We start from the raw sequence: 21,808 nt of genomic DNA, 5'->3' as shown, positions 1-21,808 counted from the left end.
GAAACCATTGAAATATTTTGATAGACCCAAGGCCCCCCATTAGGATATGTTCATTGTCTTGAGTCTTTTGCGATTTCTCATAGGCTACTGGCCTTATTTGGCTTTTGTGTGTGCTCCCTTTTATTTAGATTCTTTGGATCTTATGGAATGCCATGGCGAATCTATCACTCAGTTTTGCAATAATTTGAGGTAAATCTGAATAATTTCGGCATTTTTGTTGTTGTCTTTGTACCCCTTTACTCATACCCTCAATTTTTTTTCAAGGAACACTAGGATTTTTAACGTTATTTTGCGGGTTTGTTTGAACCATATAGTGACCTTGTTAATTATTCAGTAAATTATTTTTCTAATGAAAGCTGAGACGGTATCCTATCAAGGTGGTATCCAGAGGGGGGGGTAGGGAGGTATTATATTTAAATGATAAAAGCTCGAAATTTTATTTATTGAAAACAGGGATCCCAAAAAATTCATTTATTTTTTAATTTAAAGCAGAGACGGCATCCTATCAAGGTGGTATCCAGAGCGGGGGGGGGGGGGGTAGTGCACTATAAAATTTAAATGATAATAACTCGATTTTTTTTTAAAGCCGGGGTGACAATAAGTTAATTATTTTTTTTTATTTAAAGCAGAGATTGTATCCCATCGAGAATGCATCCATAAGGGGGGCCTATGGAGTCGTTATGTTTAAGTGATAGTAGCTTAATTTTTTTATTGGAAGCAGGAATGCCAAAAAGTTGACAAGTCGACAAAATTAACAAGATTTTGGTGAGTTATACCTTATACAGCACTTGCATGGTTTTATCGTCCAAAGGGAAAGGGACATATGCGTCCAATCCGGTTTTTTTCCTATTGATGAAAAGGGTTTACTTTGAAAACATTCATTCATATATACCAGGCAGATTCAAACTAAAACGAATTGGTGTGACGAAAGCGATATCGACTTCCCCACCTAACGTTGCGCTCCAGTAACAATGGCGCCCTTGGTCCAGTGCCCAAGTTACATTAAAAGGCCAGGTCATAATAAAAGCTTTCAATTTGGGAGGTTCAAGAAGGAGTCTTTGACAGTCTTATGACCTCGGGGTACTAGATGTTGCAACGTCCTTACGAATCTACAGTGGTTTAGAAAATTCGATCACCCCAAAAATGATTACCAAAAATATGCACAAATGTAACATTTGGAATATTATAACACTTTTTTCAAAGCTTTGAAGAAAAGCAAAAAAGGCTAAATACTCCTAACTACGCTTGAAAGCTATTTTAAAAAGAAAACTTTTCGGAGATTTCCATGGATATGACCATAGCAGAAGCTTTGAGCCTGGGTGGGGATCAAAGAGGAGTCTTTGAGTATTTTGACCACAGGCGACTTATTGTAACGACTTTCTTAAATTTGGTAATTTGTGTGAGCATTTGGAAATAAAAGCTTAAACTCAATAAGTGATACTAAGTGATCTAACATTTTGCTTGGATTAAAAGTAACGAACTAGGATGAAAATTTCAACATCTTCCTGGAGCTACTTCAGTCTGCATATTATTTCATTTAATTACACTTAAAACGGATGAGCTTTTCATTTTTTACCTAAGAAAATAGCTGGCACTTCATTTTTCTTAATAGCCAATAAACTATTAAGTGTTTTTTGTGTCATTGTAATTGAAGTGTTCTCATGTGAAGTGTTCATCATGTATTTTTTCAATTTGATAAATTTACTCCTTTTACATACAGTTTATAATTTGACTGATATTAGGTATTTATCAGTTTATAATTTCGAATGAATCCCCAAAAGGAAAAATGAATAATATCCAAAAGAGCAGCCAAAAGCGATAAAAAAAAGCAGCAGTTCAGCCTTAGCCTACATGACATATATTCTATAAAGAAGCCAAAAAAAACTTTAAAATGTATTTTTTTTTAAATTGTAATTAAAAACCAGTTTTTAATACAAGAAGGCTTCTTGGGAATCCAAAAGAGCAAAAAAAAATACAATAAATTTCAAAGTTGCCAATTTCAACTGTTTTAAAGGTGACAAAACAGATATATGCAAAAGGCATTATGAAAAAAATAATCTTATAAGTTAAAAGTTATATTCAAAGTTTTTACACAGATAACTGACGAATTTTGTAATACGGTATTTGAAGTTTTATATGCAGTAATGCTCGATTAAAAATACTACTAATTTTGATATTTATTTATGTTAAGAATGCATAGCTAATAGATACTTTAACTACTTGTATTATGCAGGGTCCTGAAACGCTACAGCTATTTTGTTTCTACCAGATTTCTACTTCTCTTGATGAATAATGAAGAAGACCAGTTTCCAGCCAGCGACTTGTGAATTTTTGAACTCATGAATAGGCTCGAATCTGTTGTAAATTGAAGCTGTGATTTGAGAAAGACTGATGAAAACATTAATGTTTGCGGTCAACATTGACCGCGCCAGCGGCGCACCAGCGGTGCGGCGCGGCGTGCTGTTTTTTGCCCCGCCGCCGCCGGTCTTCCCTCATCGGCGCGGTGCCGGGGTCCTTTTAATTTGCTGGACACACTACTGCCCCCCTCCGTCATAATATGTACTCCCAGGAGGGGGGACTTTATATATTTGCAGAACAAATATTCTCGAAAGTCTACTCAACAAGATGGAACCAAACTCAAAATTTCACACCAACTTGAAATTGCAGTTGATGTTAGCGCCCAGCAACTATGACTATTTTACTCTCTATTTAATTCAGGTCAGAATTAGTGTCGTAGCTGGTATTCAGCTCCAGGAAAAGCCCAACTCATTATGTTTAGTCAAACTGTTAAAAAAAGGGCTTCATCAAAAGTTACCTGTTTTTACGTATTTATTAAAGGGAGGTAAGCTCTAAACTCTCAATAACCTCTTCCTGACTATGTAACTGAAAAAATCCAAAATTCTGGTCGCCTCCTCCCCTAATATTTATACCGTAGAGAATTTAAATAGACAAGCTATCTGCTTATTAAAAATTAGGTACTGGTGCGTTATATGGTCACTTCTACAAAGTCAAGTTTGGTTAATGCTAATGAAATAAAATAGGATGAATATATAATGGTTTAGAAACAAATTTGGGCTGTATATTTGCACTTTAGGGGGCGGGGGTGGGGGGGTAAAGGAGAGCACATATTAAATACGTAGCCTAGCCTAGGTACCTTCCATCCCCCCTAAACCCCAAAAAACAATAGTTTAAATATCATAAACGCAATGAAAACTACTCTTTGATTCATTTCTGAATAGCGGTCTCTTGAAAATAACCAGTCTGGCGGGTTTCGTATTTTATTAGTATATAAAAGCGACCATATAACGCACCAGTACCAAAAATTATGAGTATATATCTCGAGTATCTTTTTATAAAACTCAAAAGGTCATCGTAAGTATATGATGTGCGGTCAGTAACACAATCGGTGGAAATTTAACTTTGACCTCGTGGTCAGAAGAGCTCATTGTCAATCATCCAATTAGAAAGTCAAGTAATTTTTGAAAAAATATTCATGCACTTCAACAATATGCCAGTTGCCTCAATATATGAGTAACCCGGGTCATCTTAAGATAAATTTCAAATGATTTTAACTTTACCTTTAGCTCAATGAACCTTTGATTAGCGTTTTTCAAAACCTCAATTTTGTCTTACATAGATTTGGTTTGACTTCAAGAGTTGTATCTTTGTCCAACAAAAAATTTAATAAACTTCGCTTTTAAAACTCTTCTGATCGCTTGATCTTTTGTAACACACATGTGGTGAAGGGTGAAGACTTAAATAAAAGTTACAGTGGTATATATATAATATAGGTATATAAATATATAAAGGTATTTATATATAAAGGTATATAAATACCTTTGTACTTAAACAATTATCTAATTTTCCATTATTACCAAACTTTCTGTAATCCTGGTTAGGTTAATATTATGGTGGCTAAGATACGTAGTATTTAGAGGGAGAGACCTCTGGGCTCGGGCTTCTTCCCTTGATTATTCTTACGATTTTCCTATTTATCGTAAGTGAATCTTTATCTGATGCATTTAGGGCGTGGAGGAGGGGCTAGTTGCCCTCTGTTTTCTCTTTTGACTCTTAAAAAGTGAACAAGAACTTTCAATTTCCATTCAAATGAGCCCTCTCCGAAGTTTATACGAGCATCCCTTCCATAAGAACTATATATGCCCCTAGAGCATTACTCATAGTTAGAGGGAGAGGCCTCTGGGCTCGGGCTTCTTCCCTTGATTATTCCTACGATTTTCCCATTTATCATCAAGTCGCTTGGATTTTATTGTCTGACATCAAGCAGCGTTTTCAATTCATGAAAATTTAGGGGGGATATATTTTGAAAAATCTAGGGGGACCATGTTCTTGTTTTTTATATAAATTTTCAATGAGGGTACTAAAAGAGGCATGTTTCACTGAAAATAGCAAAAAAAGTGTTTTTTTTTATCTAGGAGCGAGGGGGTGGAAATATAGTGGGATTATTAGCATGTTCTTTTAATCGGTGATGTAGAGATCTCATGGTACGACCTATATAGGTATCACCACAACTGCAAGGAATCTCATATACTCCTGGTGGATCTGAAGTGATCTTATCTTTGCCTTTGTTTAAGAAGGAGGAGATGGTCATTCCAGAAGGAAAAAACTCCTTAAAGCCAAGCTTAGTGAGTTTGGAGCTTAAAATGTCAGTAATGCCCTTAAAATAAGGTAATGACAAAAAGGGTTTATCTTCTTCACTCTTAGGGGTAGAGCTCTTGGTTTCTGTGCTAATGTTTCTCCTGGAAATAACCTTATCAATGACTTGTTGTGGGTAGCCATTGCCTATAAAAACATCTTTTATATGATCAAGTTCAGCCTTCAGCTGAAGATCAGAGGAACACTACAAACGCTCTATCAACCAACGAATAGGTCGTACCATGAGATCTCCGCATCACCGATTAAAAGAACATGCTGATTCCATTGATGCCTGCCTTAAAAAGACATAGCTTAAGGAGGAAGATAGTATTTCTCCACAGGCCCATCATATTTTTGAAAACCCTTCTCACTCCATTGAGTTTGACCAGGCCCAACTTATTGCTATTGTTCCATAATTCTTAAAGCAGAAAATCAGAGAAGCTCTTGAAATTACTAAAAACAAACCAGCCATCAATAAAGACAATGGAGAGTTCCGCATCAGCAAAATTTGGGTACCCATTACCCATATGCAAAAAACTCGCAAAAAACTCCACCCTACTTCTATAGACCCAACCTTTTTGAGATATACTAGGATAGCGGCCATCAATGCCTCTACCAAAATCTGGGACGTATTACAACAATAATTCCGGGTTCGGCTCATTATTAGTGTTGTTCAGTGATCTTAGTTTTATTTTATTTAGTGATTTTATATTCTGGCAAGAGTCTTGAATTTGTAAGCTTATTACCGTCTACCATTATCAATTTTATAGGTTTGAATCCAAAGACCATTAGGGTTGAATCTTTGTTAAAAAAAAAATACCATAAACTTCATTTTTAAAACTCTTCTGATGACTTGATCTTTTGCTACACACCTGTGGTGAAGACATAAATAAAGATTAAGGTGGTTCATAGGTAACTTTGCCTAAACAACTATTTAAAGTTCCATTACTACCAAATTTTTTCTGTAATCCTGGTTAGGTTGAAGTCATCGTGGCTGAGATACGGATTTGGAGAGAGAGGCTCCTGGGCTAGGTCCAAGGCCGTACCCATGATTTTTTTTGGAGGGGGTTTTACTTTAAAAAAATTCGGGGGGGGGGGGGCAGTTACACAAAAAGCCCCTCAAAAAATGCATACAAAATGTGTTTATATCCATTTTTGTTGCTTTTTTACCAGTCAGAAAAACATTTTCAGGGGGGGGGGTTCAAACCCCCTAACCCCCTCCTCTGGGTACGGCCTTGGCTAGGTTCCCTCCCCTTGATGATTCTTATGCGATTTTCCCATATATCATGTAAGTCGCTTGGGTTTTACTGTGCTGACGTCAAGCAGGGGGCGTCCATTCGCAAAAAGGTAAGAGGAGGGGGAAATGTATTGTTTATTTTATATTTCTTTTCGACAAAAATACCAAAAAAAGGTATTTTTCAGTGAAAATAGCGGAAGAGATATTTGGTACTAGTAGGGTAAACCGGAAACCGGTTTACCCTACAAAACCGATTTCATACTACAAAAACAAGCGATCGATGATACAATGCATATGCATTGATCTAAGACATAATGCATTGGACTTGTTTAATTTGGGCTTTATATTTGCACATTAGGGGGTGGGGGCTAGGTTAGGTTACGATAGGTTGAGTTAAGTTAGGTTTCTACGATTTAATTTTCTAAAGTATTATTTTATCATCATGTTTTGTTATTTTCATTAGGATTAACATAACTTCACTTTTAGTGTGTGTTTCCAATTGCCGACAAACACCAGGTATTTTTCAAAATCTAGGGGGAGGGGGGAATGTAGGTGAGCCATTTGCTCACTGGCATTAAGTTAAACCTGATGGCTTAAACCTTGTCGAAACTTCGGGTAAATACCTTTGATTAACTTTTCTCAAAATTCCATCTTACCTTACCTAGATTTGCTTTGATTGCGAAGACACTTAGGGTTGTATTTTATCCAACAAAAAAGACCCATAAACTTCATTTGAAGACTTTTCTGATAACTTGATATTTTGCAACACACCTGTGGTGAAGACATAAATAAAGATTACGATGGTTTATAGCTAGCTTTACTGTTTATGTCCTGAAAGATGAGTTCATAAGAATATATGTCTTAGTTAGTAGTTTTACTTGTAAGAAATATTTTATGTTTAGAAGGAAATCCTGTAGAAATAATAGTAAAATTTTGATGTTCAGCTCGCAGTGTTAAATTAACTAATTCAAATATGGACGGGCTGATTGAAGTTGAGTTCCGGTACTTTAAAATCCATTATGTAATACGACCTAAATTTTAGGGGGAACGGAAAAACTAAAAAACTTGCTTCGCTTAATTGTTCTTTAAGGACGAGAAAACCAATTTTTACATTGGAACGGTATTCCACCACCCAAGAGAATAACTAAAAAATCAGCTTCAATCTCTTGAACAGTCTATTGGTCATCTGCACAACGACAGAAAATCACATCAAATTGAGTGCCCTGCTATGAAGCCACTGAGATTATCAAAAATTCAATTAAATTCATAGTCTTGCTCTAAAGCAAAGACTTAATTTTATTGTATTTCCAATCTTTACCACGACAAAATCCCCTCAAATCGAGCAGCTTGCTGTGAAGCGTTTTGGCCGTTTTCAGTATGCAGGAGATACAGCAACGAGGAAAGGTGACTGGATTGTTGTTTATCGTCGCCTGCCATTTTTCATGACAATGGGCACTGAAGAACCGTGGAAAACCCCCTGATGTCAGGTTTTTCCGAGAGGCTCTTTAAATCAGAAGGTAGATACTTGGAAAGAGTCTGGGATAAAAAAAAAAAAAAAACAAATGCCGAGAAAAATTTCTAACGAAAATAAAGCAAAAGGTTTCAACTTGATATGCCAAGCCGTTTCCAAGATACATAAGATACTCTGTATTGACAACTTGGTGCTGTATGATTTAGCTTGATGTGTAACCATGAATAGATTCAAAGTCCAGTAGGGGCGTATGGTGCAAAAACCTTTTGTTGGATCGGAGAAAGCAACATTTCCCCCCTCCTCCACGTAAGATTTAAAGTTCCCTCGTCCCTCTCCTTCCCCCAACAGTGTCTGAAAGCTTCAACTCCATCCCACAAGCCGTTCCTTAGATAATGTAGATATGTTACCGTGAATGTCCAAAATTGATGAACGTCGACATTCACCGGTGAATGTCCGAAATACCTTTTGTTCTCCTTGGATTTAGTCAACGTTGCCAGTCAACTTTTTTCACTTTTATGCAAGGTTTGGTGGTGACAGGTTAGTTTAGGAAGTTTGAAACTTATCCCACAAGTGGGTTAGGTTAGGCTGCGTGCAGAAAATCACAGAGTTTAACCTAAAAAATGTCATAGCTCAAAATTGTTTTGTTCTTTTTTAGGCTTAATAATTTTCATAAAAGGAACAGTCAGATCTTAACCAGTGGAGTTGATGATTTCTTCAGGAATTGCACTTCAGGAATATAGCCCTTTACCCATTTCTTCAGGAATATAGCCCTTTACCCATTTCTTCAGGAAATTTGCAGAAAAAATTATAATGTTGTTTCGACAAAAAATTTAGTGATAAATAAATAAACATACATCTATACAGTTATTATTGGTTTATTAAGATAAGATTGTCGCTCAGAATAGTTAATCTGAAGCATTGGTTAACTCCGCTTTTGAAAAGAAAGGTTTTTTTTTCCTGCGATAAGAAATAATGTGGTGGTTTACGAAATTTCGTCACAAAAATAAACCAATCAAGTTAGAGCATAATTTCAACATCGAAGTATAGGGCTATAATATCTCTATTTCATAATCCCTCAGAATAGTTAACCCGAAGCATTGGTTAACTCCGCTTTTGAAAACGCAGGGCTATTTTTATCTTCTTAAATAAAAGAATAATGTGATGTACGTCACAGAATAAACCGAAGTACGTCACAAAAATAAGCCAATGAAATTAGAGCATACTTTCAGCATCGAAGCCTAGGGCAGTAACCATCTATTTAACTTCGGTTGTTTGTATAAAATTAAATAAAAAAAAAACAGCTTTTTGAAACTGAAAGCAAGGAGCGACATTAAAACTTAAAACGAACAGAAATTATTCCGTATATGAAAGGGGATGTCCCCTCCTCAACGCCTCGCTCTTTACGCTAAATTTTTTTATTGTTTTAAAAAATTAAGTTGTTAGAAATAGTAAAACTTTATCGTAAAGAGCGAGGCGTTGAGGAGGGGACAGCCCCATTCATATACGGAATAATTTCTGTTCGTTTTAAGTTTTAATGTCGCTCCTTACTTTCAGCATAAAAAACTTGTTTTTTTTATTTAATTTCTGATCGTTTTTTAGTTAATGCAGCTTTTATTTTGGCTCACCGTCATTGAATAAGTAAACAAAATTTGCATAAAAATTTTACTTTTCTTTTGCTAAATGGCTGTATCTAAATTTGGTTCTGACGTAATTTACAAATTAACTTACGTAACGAACTTATTCGTATATTTTTCTTCTGGCAAAAAATACAAAGTTGCAGATTTTTGCAGATATGAGCTTGAAACCTATGTAATATGGTTTTCTGATACGCTGAATCTGACGGTGTGATTTTCATTAAAATTCTTTCACTTGTAGGAGATGTTTCCCCCCTCTTTAAAAAATCAGGTAAATTTTCTAAGGCTCGTAGCCTTTGATGAGTAATACTAAACTTAATAAAATTTACATATTTAGAATCAGCATTATAAGCCTATTCTTTTGATACATTTATTGACATCAAAATTCTGTTTTTAAAAGTTTCGATTACTATTGAGCCGTATCGCTTGTTTTTTTTATTGTTTTTTTTTTATTACGTATATGTTATTACGTATATGAGGGGGTTCTCCCCGTAGTCAATACCACGCTCTTTAAGTTAAAAGTTAAAAATTGTTTTAATTCACAAACCCCTGATTCACGAAGGTCGTTTAATTAGAATAGATAGCTCTTTTGAAAGCACTAAAAAAACTGTAGCGGAAAGAGCGAGGTATTGACTTGGGGGAGAACCCCCTCATATACGTAATAACTTCTGTTCGTTTTAAGTTCTAATGTTGCTTCTTAATTCAGTTGAAAAGACTTGTTGTTTTTAAATTTAATTTCTGATCGTTTTTTAAATAATGCTTGGAAATCCGGCGCCCCCTTCATAGAAATGTCCCTTACCCCAAAGAAACATCCTCCACGGAAAGATTCTCCCGAGTTACCCCCTCCTCCAGCCCCCCCCCCACCAGAAAAAAAATCCTTCCTGAAAATGTCTATACTTCCCAATAACCAAGACAATATGTAAGCAATGGGCAAAGTTCATAACTTGCAGCCCTTCCCCTGGGAACTGTGGGGGATTAAGTCATCCTAAAAGACATATTTATTAGATTTTCGACTGTGTTGAACAAAATGGCTATCTCAAAATTTTAACTTGGTGACTTTGAGAAAAAATGAGCGTGGGAGGGGGCTTAGTTGCCCTCCAATCTTTTTGGTCACTTATAAAGGGCACTAGAACTTTTAAATTCTGTTCCAATGAGCCTTCCTACAATATTCTAGGACCACTGGGTCAATACGATTACCCCTGGAAAAAAAACAACAAATAAACACGCATCCGTGATCTTTCTTCTGGCAAAAAATGGAAAATTCCACATTTTTGTAGATATGAGCTTGAAACCTCTACAGTAGGGTTCTCTGATACGCTGAATATGATGGTGTGATTTTCATTAAGTTTCTATAACTTTTAGGGGGTCTTTCCCCCCTTTTTTCGAAAATCAGCCGACTTTTCTCAGGCGCGTAACTTTTGATGGGTAAGATTAAACTTGATGAAACTTATATATTTGAAATCAGAATTAAAATTTGATTCTTTTGATGTATCTATTGGTATCAAAATTTCGTTTTTTAGAGTTTCGGTTACCATTTAGCCGGGTCGCTCCTTACTTACAGTTCGTTACCACGAACTGTTTGATATCGTTATTGGATTATTTGTCACCTCTGGCTTCCTTGATCAAAATATCTGTTAAAAAGAACAAGAATACATAATTTGCAACTGATGTTTGGCAGCTTAGGCTTCTGACATTTTTCTTACATAAACCATTTAATATATGCATGGGAACGAAAACTACACAATTTTAAATGCTACATTTAAGATTATCAATCCTTTCTTTAAGATTAAATAAAAAAGAACAAGTTTTTTTAACTGAGAGTAAGGAGCGACATTAAAACTTAAAACGAACAGAAATTATTCCGTATATGAAAGGGGCTGTCCCCTCCTCAACGCCTTGCTCTTTACGCTAAAGTTTTCTATTGTTTTAAATAATAGAGTTGTGAAAAAGTCAAACTTTAGCGTAAAGAGCAAGGTGTTGAGGAGGGGACAGCCACTTTATCATAGGGATAATTTCTGTTCGTTTGAAGTTTTAATGTCGCTCCATACTATCAGTTAAAAATAACTTGTTTTTTTTATTTAATTTGTGAACGTTTTTGAATAAATGCAGGTTTTGATTTTGGCTCACAGTACATGAATAATTAAAACAAAATTTGCATATTAATTTACTTTTATTTAGTTAAATGGCTTTCTCGAAACTTTTTTCATTTTATTAAGGAACGTTTTTATTAGTAATAAATATACGTAACTTACGAATTAACTTACGTAACGAACTTCTATATTCATATATTTTTAATACGCATATTAGGGGGTTCGCCCCCTAGTCAATACCTTGTTCTTTAAGCGAAATTTCGAATTTTTTTCCGATTCTTTAAAAATGACCGCTTAATCACAAAGGCCGTTAATTAGAATAAATAACTCTTATGAAAGTACTAAAAAATCTCTGGCTTAAAGAGTGAGTTATTGTCTAGGGGGTGAACCCAATCGTATATGTAATATTTTCTGTTCGTGTAAAGTTTTGATGTTGCTGCTGTTGCAGTTGAAAAAACTTGTTTTTTTATATTTAATTTCAGATCTTTTTTTAAATAATGATGGGAAGTCCGGCGTCCCCTTCATAGCAATGTCCCTTCCCCCATGAAAACTTCCTTCATGGAAAGATCCTCCTACATAACCCCTGACCCCAGGCACGTACGCAGGAATTTGTTTCGGGGGGGACCAAATCCTTCAAACCCATTATTCTGTGAGAAAAATCAGAAAATTATGGGAAAATGAAAAAAATCGTGAGATTTCGGGGGGGGGGGCGGGCTCGGAGGCCCCCCCCTGCGTACGTCCCTGCCCTACCCCCCCCCCACTAACAGGAAAAATCTACCCTGAAAACGTCTGTACTGTATACTTCCCAATAACCAATACTATATGTTAACATTGGGTAAAGTTCATAACTTTCAGCCCTCCTCCCGGGAACTTCGGGGGATTAAGTCATCCTAAAAGACATACTTAAAATATTTTGAACATGCTGAATAAAATGGCTATCTCAAAATTTTGATCAGGTGACTTTGGGAAAACAATGAGCTTGGCAGGGGGCCTAGTTGCCCTTCATTTTTTTTGGTCACTTGAAAAGGGCACTAGAACTTTTAATTTTCATTCCAATGAGCCCTCCCACGATATTCTAGAACCACTGGGTTTATTCGATCACCTATGGGGAAAAAAAAAATAAAAAATAATCACGCATCAGTGATCTTTCTTGTGGCCAAAAATGCAAAATTCCACATTTTTGTAGATAGGACCTTGAAACCCCTACAGTAGGGTTCTCTGATACGCGGAATATGATGGTTTGACTTTCATTCAGGTTCTATAACTTTTAAGGGGTCTTTCCCCCTTTTTTCGAAAATCAGCCAAATTTTCTCAGGCGCGTAACCTTTTGATAGGTAAAATTAAACTTGATGAAACTTATATATTTGAAATCAGCATTAAAATCCGATTCTTTTGATGTATCTATTTGCATCAAAATACCGTTTTCTAGAGTTTCGGTTACCATTGAGCCGGGTCCCAATAACCAATACTATATGTTAACATTGGGTAAAGTTCATAACTTTCAGCCCTCCTCCTGGGGACTTCGAGGGATTAAGTCACCCTAAAAGACATACTTATTATATTTTCGATAATGTTGAACAAAATGGCTATCTCAAAGTTTTGATCGGGTGACTTAGGGGAAAAAATGAGCTTGGGAGGGGGCCTAGTTGTCCTCCATTTTCTTTTGTCACTTCAAAACGTCACTAGAACTTTTAATTTTCGTTCCAATGAGCCCTCCCACGATGTTCTAGGACCACTGGGTCGATACGATCACCCCTGGGTAAAAAAAAAAAAAAACAAAAAAACAAACAAATAAACACGCATCCGTGATCTTTCTTCTGGTAAAAAATGGAAAATTCCACATTTTTGTAGATAGGAGCTTGAAACCTCTACAGCAGGGTTCTCTGATACGCTGAATATGATGGTGTGATTTTCATTAAGGTTCTATAACTTTTAAGGGGTCTTTCCCCCTTTTTTCGAAAATCAGCCAAATTTTCTCAGGCGCGTAACTTTTGATGGGTAAGACTAAACTTGATGAAACTTATATATTTGAAATCAGAATTAAAATCTGATTCTTTTGATGTATCTATTGGTATCAAAATTCCGTTTTTTAGAGTTTCGGTTACCATTTTGCCGGGTCGCTCCTTACTTACAGTTCGTTACCACGAACTGTTTGATCATTACTCACAGGCAGGTGACAAGAGTTGTTTTTAGGGGGATAGAAAGCTACTAAAAAGGTGAATCAACACGGAAAGGATAAGAAATTTTAGGGTTAAGTTCCAAATTTTGGAAATTTTGAGGGGCACAGACCCAAAGACCCTTGTGTAAATTGCTGGTGGATCTTGATTTCTTAGCCCATGATTCTTCTTAAGAAAGTGGCTAGAATTCCAGTGGTTAAGTAGCTAACGGTTTCTAGAATAACCTGGGATAATGCACCTTTAACAGTGCTTCCGTAAAGGGCATAAGGTTTTTATAAAAGATTAGTAATTTTGTTCAGGTCAAGTAAATTTAAGTATCTGTTCGAAATTAAATTAAGAAGTCTCCAACTTCTAGTTTTTCTTGGACAAAAAGCTTTCGAGGGAATAGTATAGTGTAACAGTGGCGGATCCAGGGGGGAGGGGCGCCCCCTAGCGTAGTCTAAAGTAGTGTAATTTACTTAATTAACTCAAGTTTGCGTTAATTAAACTTGCTCCTAACGCAAGTTTATCGCATCAACCTATTTTGCGCCCCCCCCCCTAATTTTTTTAATCGCATCAACATTTTTTGCGCCCACCCCCCTAAAAAATCCTGGATCCGCCCCTGTAGTGTAATAGTACACAGTATGTGTATTTCATAATGAATAAATCTTATCTTTAAAAAAATATATATTTGGCACCTAAAAGTTGCTCAGAAATCTCTGAAAGAATTCAGAGATTTTGCTCAATTTGTTTGTTTTTAACTTGACCTTCATTTCCATTCGAATGAAATTCTGTGAAAAAAAAACTCGATGGTTGGGCATAAGAGAGTATGCCTTGGAGACAAGCAAAGAGGAACCGATATACAGTTACTGGTGTGAACTCATTAGCTCGAGGTGGGTTATAGACTTGTTTAACTCACTTAAAGAAGTCTATTTGGTCCAAAGAGTTTGCGCTATAAGTTTGTCCCGATTCTACAGCGATGAATTTCCTTTCGGGAACGGGACATTTTTTTGAATAATATTGTTAAAAATAATTATGTGCTGCAAATTTGGAAAAAAGGAAACAGATATTTTCTGGCAAGAAAACTGCGTATTTCAACCCCTACTCCGCCCTTCATGAAATATTTTTTGCAAACTTCCTCCCTGAACAAATTATGGACGCCCTTGTCAGTGCCCATTTGTGAGGCTTTTAATCGAAAACCGAAGGAAATTGTTGTAACGAGTTTGTTAGTTTTGCTTATATTATTTCCTCTTTTTTTGATAACCTGGAAAAAAATTCAGAAGTTTCTAGAAGAAAAATTAACATAATTGGAACCAAGTTCGTATTCAGGATTTTTTTTCGGGGGGAGGGTTTTTTTTACAAAAGGACTTATTTTCGAGGGGAAGGTACAAAAAAACTAATAGAAAATGGATAAAAAAATTTGTTTATATTCATTTTTGTTACATTTTTACGAGTCCGACAAACATTTCGGGGGTGGGAGGCTCAAACCCCGTAAACCCACTGGATATGGTCTTGATTAGAACCAATTGTGCTTTTTCTTTGTACTGCCAGATCCGGCTATCCCTTTGAGGCTGTACTCTTACCCCTGGAGTTTTGGCAGGCACTACTAGTTGATGTCAAGTCGTAACTATGGGGTACACATATTTTGATATACTTCGCGTACTTACTTTAATATAATTCACTAGATTATATTTAAGCCGAGATTTAAGCATTCATAACTTATATATTGCGGATCTATTGAAGCACCTATTTTACCATTATTGCCACATACAGATCTATTAAAGCAGCTTTGATCTACAATTTCTATAAATTTTCAGGCGTCATAATGTCTACTTTGATAGTAGCTTTCGCATGTATAATAGCATATAGTGTGGCATACCAAGTGGTCAGTGATTCGTCTGAGATGTGCCAGGACGTTAGAGCAAAGTGTCTTTTCAGAAGTGGCTGTGGTATGGCAATGCAAAATTATTTGGTGCACTGTGCTGACGTCATGACTGGTAGAGGCAGTGGTGAATGCTCTAAAGCATGCCAACACGCGCTCATCGCCTTAACTTCAACAGAGGAGGGGCAAGCTTTAATGAGGGTAAGAATTTCCAAGTTTTATTATATTGTATTGCTTTCGTTCTTATATCTTAAATCGGACAAGCCACACCCTCTTCTAGGCATCAAAGCTTATTGGGGGAGGAAGGGGTTCCGACTTAACAACTTACTGTTCTATTTGATATTATTCTTTAAGAAAACTTAGTTGGAAACGAGTATGTAAGCAAGAGTTTCTTTCAGGGATGAATTTTTTTTTGTTGGGACTGAAGTTTACAACTGAAGTTACAGTTACAACAAAAGAAATGCAAAAATTAATGAACTGCGTGGAACAAAAAAAACTACAGGAAAAGCCATACAAATCTCTCTTTAAGAACGAGTATATAAGCAGGGGTTTCTTTCGAGAAGGCTTTTATTCGGGGGGGGGGGTACAACTTTGAAAGAAATGCAAAAATTATTGAACTGCGTGAAAAAAAGAAACTACAGGAAAAGCCATACAAATCTCGGCCTGAAGCCCTCCCTGCATGAGTTCATGTCCAAAACGAATTAAACTTACTGTATCAGTAAGTTTAGTAAGACAGTAAGACAGTATCTTACTGTGTCTACACTTACTGTATCTACAAAACAAGCTGTATCTTAACCGAACATGGTAGACGATCTTAGTAGGGAGGTCAAAATCAATGAGGCTATTCATAAGCATTTGAAGTACAGTTACGCATGGGCCCACTCACCCATTGCTTTCTTTTGCTCAAGAGTCCAATGTTATAACAAAGACAGCATGGCTCAAGGGTTTAGGCCGTTAGACGTGGCACAGAAATTGAAAAACCCCTCAATTTGTCGCTAAGATTTACAATAGAAATTCGTGATTTACGGTAATAAAGAACAGCTTTTAACTTGGCTTTGCAAACTGTAGATCAGTCAAACTTGTCATTTTCTCAGTTGTAGATTCTCTGTCTCCTTTTTAATGACAGGGTTCTTGTAATTTATATGGAACCCTTGTATGTATCCCGAATCTGAAATCGTATCTTTGGCTCGGATTGACAAATAAGGAGTTAGGATTTCGATTTAAGTCCCAATTAAGGGATTTGGAAGTTTTCATTTGAGAAGCTTTCATTCATTTTCCTCTTATGGGACTTAGCTTGATTGATTTACACTAAGGAATGAATTAATTCAGGAATATATGTAGTGATGGTCGTCGGGTCTGTACCCCTCTCCTCTGAAACAATCATTTGGTCCTCTTAGATTTTGAAAAACAAATTTTTAAAGAGGGGTATTCTCATTGAAATTTGACTTTTGTTGGCATGTTCATTGGAAAAAATTGAAGGCTGCTTTCGGAGGTATACTTTGAACCTTCTAGTCGTTTCAACAAATAGCTATTTGAAACTTTGATTCGATGCTACTTAAGGTGGATGAGGGGGGTAACCTCAGACACAAGGGCGCTGGAAAAAGGGTTGGGCACTTTCTGAGTAGATTGTCACTTAAAATGGGCGCAAGAACTCAGAATTTGTTGTCAAATAACCACTCCCCCAAGTTTCTGCGATCATCCCTTCCGTGTGATGAGTTCTGAAAAAAAGACATAAGACATTTGGGGTACTTGTGTCTTATAGCCACCACACTCAAGTTCTGTCGAGATGTGAAGTTTGGTTAATGCTAATGAAATAAAACAAAATATGATGAAAATATAATACTTTATCAACAAAATTATGAAAACTACAACAGAGAATTATGGAAAGGGGGCCACCCTGACTGCATTATATTAAATAACTTAACCTAACCAAAATACCAACTAAATATTTAATTAAAGTATAGCTACAATGCAGTTTCCCACCGAGGCGAAGCTAATATTGTCTGGTACAAAGATCATGAAAACCGGTTATTGTCTCATGTTTGAGATACAAGATCTAGAATGTGGTGGCTATAAGACAAAATGCTGAAATTTGTCATTCTGTCTGGGATGGCTTTTCTGGTTCCTCAATTAAAAGAAAATATAACTATGTAGCTAACTTATCATCAAAAACAAGTCAAAAATTCAAGCGAGATATCTCTCTCTTACACTGTTCAAAAACTGGAATAGCCTAATGAAATTTGATATAGACCTGTTCAGATGAATTATTCATCAGCCTATTTCAGATTTGTAATTTTTCAGATTTTGGGATTTGCTGGAAAAGGGACTGAACACCCTCTGAGCAGATTTGTCACCCACCGAGGCGAAGCTAATATTGTCTGGTACAAAGATCATGAAAACCGGTTATTGTCAATGTTTGAGATACAAGATCTAGAATGTGGTGGCTATAAGACAAAAATGCTGAAATTTGTCATTCTTTCTGGGATGGCTTTTCTGGTTCCTCAATTAAAAGAAAATATAACTATGTAGCTAACTTATCATCAAAAACAAGTCAAAAATTCAAGCGAGATATCTCTTTCTTACACTGTTCAAAAACTGGAATAGCCTAATGAAATTTGATATAGACCTGTTCAGATGAATTATTCATCAGCCTATTTCAGATTTGTAATTTTTCAGATTTTGGGATTTGCTGGAAAAGGGACTGAACACCCTCTGAGCAGATTTGTCACCCACCGAGGCGAAGCTAATATTGTCTGGCACAAAGATCATGAAAACCGGTTATTGTCTCATGTTTGAGATACAAGATCTAGAATGTGGTGGCTATAAGACAAAAATGCTGAAATTTGTCATTCTGTCTGGGATGGCTTTTCTGGTTCCTCAATTAAAAGAAAATATAACTATGTAGCTAACTTATCATCAAAAACAAGTCAAAAATTCAAGCGAGATATCTCTTTCTTACACTGTTCAAAAACTGGAATAGCCTAATGAAATTTGATATAGACCTGTTCAGATGAATTATTCATCAGCCTATTTCAGATTTGTAATTTTTCAGATTTTGGGATTTGCTGGAAAAGGGATGGAACACCCTCTGAGCAGATTTGTCACTCAAAATGGGCCCTAAAACTCAATTTGTTGTTACATAAGCAGTCCCCCAAGTTTGTGCAATCACTCCCTCGGAATGATGAGTTTTATAAAGACATCAGAGATTTGTCACTCTCTACGGATTGAACACTATTCCCTTGTCTGTGATAACTTTTCTGGTTTCTCGAATAAGAAAAAAAAAACTTTATAGATAAAATCGTCATAAAAAGCAAGCCAAAATGGCGAACGCCATCAAGCGAGATGTCTTTTCTTCATTGTTCAAAAGCTGGAATAATGAAAGTTGATTTAGACCTGCGCAGACGAATCAATTATTATTTCAGGTTGGCACTTTTATATCAGATGAACAAACGATCTGCAGCGTCAGTAGATAATCAACTTCTTTCATTGTTCTGCGGTAGTGTCTGATAATCACAATTATTGTGAAAAGGCTTCTTAGTTTTATAAAACAGTTCAACGCCAGGTGTCTTATTCTATTTTATTTTTAGCCTCTGACTTGCATCTTTGTTCTTTTACAGCTTAATTATTTTCACTAGAATAATTTCCAAACAGAAAAAAACTAAGATAAGCCACTGCTCTTTATGACCCCTGCTAGGATTTGTCAAAGACGGGTAGCTAGCGAAAGGGACCTTTGATACATCCAATAAGTGGTACAACAAGATTTTTTTCAACTTTTAATGCTTTTAGGTTTCTCGTTGTCGCCATTTTGGCTCTGGACTTTAACGATAACATGATTAGCTTTGGGCTGATCTAAGAAGCTAAAATTTATCTACAAAATTTACATTTTAAAATGGGTTATTTGCGCAAGTTGGGGCCCACACCTAAGGCTGTCATCAGGATTTTTTTCGGGGGGGGGGGGCAACAAAAGAAACTTTAAAAAACGCATTAAACATTTGTGTGTATGTTTTTTGTTACTTTGATTTACGAGTCTGGCATTTTTTTTTGGGGGGGGGGGTGGTTGGCTTAAACCCGGTAACCCCCCCCCCTCCACCCTTGAATACGGCCTTGCCCATGCCCCAGACGTTGGACATATTGAGGAATTCCAGGAGTTATATATTGTCGAATAGTGAACGTTCTGTTGCAGTCCTAAACGCTTTCTGTGGCATTTTTGTTACGTTGTGGCTTATGCGTCACCTCCTTAAAATAGGTGCTTTGAAAGGTACTTGTCTAAAATATAAAACACACTCAAGAACTTGTATTATGAATACCCGGTTTTTCACGTGGTCTATACCAGACAATAACTTTCGGCTCGTTGCGAAACCACATTATAACTTTTTTAATTAAATATTTAGTTAGTATTTTGAATAGTTTAGGTTATTTTGGGCTAAACACTCTGGGCGGCCCCCCTTCCATAATTCTTTGCGGTAGTTTTCATAACTTTGTTACTAAAGCATCTGATTTTTATCATATTTTGATTTATTTCATTAGAATTCACCAAACTTCACTTCTCGAGTGTGTTTTATATAATGGACAAGTACCTTTAAAATTGTAAGCTGCTTAAAATTCCAAAATATTTTGAAAAATTTGATGTTTGTCGAAAAAATATTCACCTTTGTCCCTCGAGGTTTGCTCTCTATTCCTCCAGTAAACTCTGGGAGCCCACGTATAAATCTTTTCTGTGTTTCAGTAGGCTATCGCATTCGGTTCTGAAGGTTTGGCTACTCAAAAGTTTTGTAATTTTACAAAAATACGTTGTGTCGTCTTTTCTTACTCATTAAAAACATTCGGAAAATGGATCTGAACATCTAAACAGTTCCACAAGATCCTTAAATTATCGTTTTACAGAAGTATAAGGTTTATTTTTGACTTTCAAAGTTTTTTAATCTAATTTTTTCCCAATCACCTTATTAATTCATATCTCGTCTCTTATCACCTTTCGAGTCATTGCACCCCTCTTTTGAATTAAATAAGACTGTCTTCAGTGCAAACTTATTACACAGAAAAAAAATGGCCCTGTGTTCTTTTTCCTGCATGTAGCCTATCCCAGCTAATAAACGGATAATTCTTGATTTGCTTTCATAGCAATTGTTAGCCAAGATCTGGCCTATTTTTGTTTGTTGGTTTCAGTTTACGGGAAAGGTATGTTCTTATTACAACGAATTTATCATACAATTGGTTAACTATACAAGAGATATAACAATAGTAGAGACGCAAAATAACGCTACTTTAAGCGCTCTCTATGCGTCATTTCTCTTTGTGGAGCATAAACCTTAAATAGATGTAGCTTTGAAAAGAGAACAATAATAGAACGTCAGTATAGCCCACATCGCACGTTCTGCCCACGGAACGTCTGAAGCACCTTCTGATGTAATTTTAGCTAAGTCCTTATATTACTATTACTAGACTCCACTGTTAGTAAAATTACATAAAGAATCTCGATAGGATCGGGGATCTCCCCGGGCAGAATTTACATGATTGGCTGTATTGGTATTCTATCGTTCTTTTCTTTTCTAAGCTCTTAATATAAGGTACATTTGACCCGTATTCCAAACAAAAGACACTTGAAGGTGGCTTAAATTGCGTTATTTGATTTATAATTCATGTTATGTTGCTTAGACTAGGAATAAATGAGAATGAAGAAGTGGAGTTGAGCAACGAAAAATCAATCAAGTGACACCCCCAAATATTTTCCGTAACTGTGAAAACGTGTGTGCTATGCAAGTGAAACTTTTAAGAATTTAGCTTTATAAGCCTAAATTATGCCATGGGAAGGTTGAATATTTTTCAACTGTTAGGCCCGGCCAAGTTTTCGCAGGGAGTTGTTTACAAAATTGGATAGCCTACTTACGTATTAGCCAGGCAAAACGTCAGAATTTGATCGCAAAAAACTAGTCAAGCAACATCTTTAACAATATGATTCTTTTTTCTCGCTAGGCAAACAGGGGTTTCTTGCTCCATGAACAATATTTAAATTTTAGTTGTTTTGGGTGAAGGGGCAACAAAGGGTACCTAGGTTAGGTTAGGTTACGTATTTAATATATGCTATGCTTTACCCCCCCCCCCCCCCTAATGTGCAAATATATAGCCCAAATTTGTTTCTAAACGATTATATTTTCGTCATATTTTGTTTTATTTCATTGGCATTAACCAAACTTCACTTATCGCGTGTTGTCTGGCTAGTACGTAAGTACCTAAAATTGCAACTTTGTAATCAACTGTCTTGCTTTAGAGGAAATGTATTTAAATTTTTGCTGAGGTGATTTGAAAATGGTCTGTTTAATCTTTTATCGGTCCGTCTGTATTAAACGGCAAACACTCGAGTAGCATAATTGTACATAACACATTTTGCATCAGACCCACTATATTTTACCCCCCGCCCCTCAATGTGCAAATATATAACTCAAATTTGCTTCTAAAGTATTATAGTTTCATCATATTTTGTGATATTTCATATGGATAAAGCGTCAAAGAAACAGGTTCTAATTAAATGAAGCAAATGAGGGTTTCCCGTATAATACACAAGTACCCTGTTATCTTTGATTTGTGAAAAAAACATGCATTTTGATTTGAGCATGCTCTTTAGCGGGGCACTGTGGAGCACCAATCGGGTAGACAGATCCAGATGCGGGGAGGGGGCACAAAAGTT

At 36.2% G+C, this 21,808-nt stretch overlaps 1 protein-coding gene across 2 annotated transcripts in view; it reads left to right on the top strand.

Moving 5' to 3' along the window:
* Positions 1-21,808, top strand: part of LOC148943127 (growth arrest-specific protein 1-like) — a 113,530-nt gene that overhangs the window by 36,863 nt on the left and 54,859 nt on the right. For both annotated transcript variants that reach the window (XM_089102280.1, XM_089102279.1), the window contains exon 2: positions 15,059-15,324. In XM_089102280.1, the coding sequence (XP_088958406.1) occupies positions 15,067-15,324 (258 nt within the window). In that variant the 5' untranslated portion in view covers positions 15,059-15,066. The remainder of the gene's footprint in view (positions 1-15,058; positions 15,325-21,808) is intronic.

Source organism: Artemia sp. Qi Xiang Cuo, chromosome 16 (genome assembly GCF_049724085.1).
Source record: "Artemia sp. Qi Xiang Cuo chromosome 16, ASM4972408v1, whole genome shotgun sequence".
Classification (NCBI taxonomy): domain Eukaryota; kingdom Metazoa; phylum Arthropoda; class Branchiopoda; order Anostraca; family Artemiidae; genus Artemia; species Artemia sp. Qi Xiang Cuo.
The sequence above is the reverse complement of the archived record's forward strand: the minus strand, read 5'-3'. Positions and strand labels throughout refer to the sequence as shown.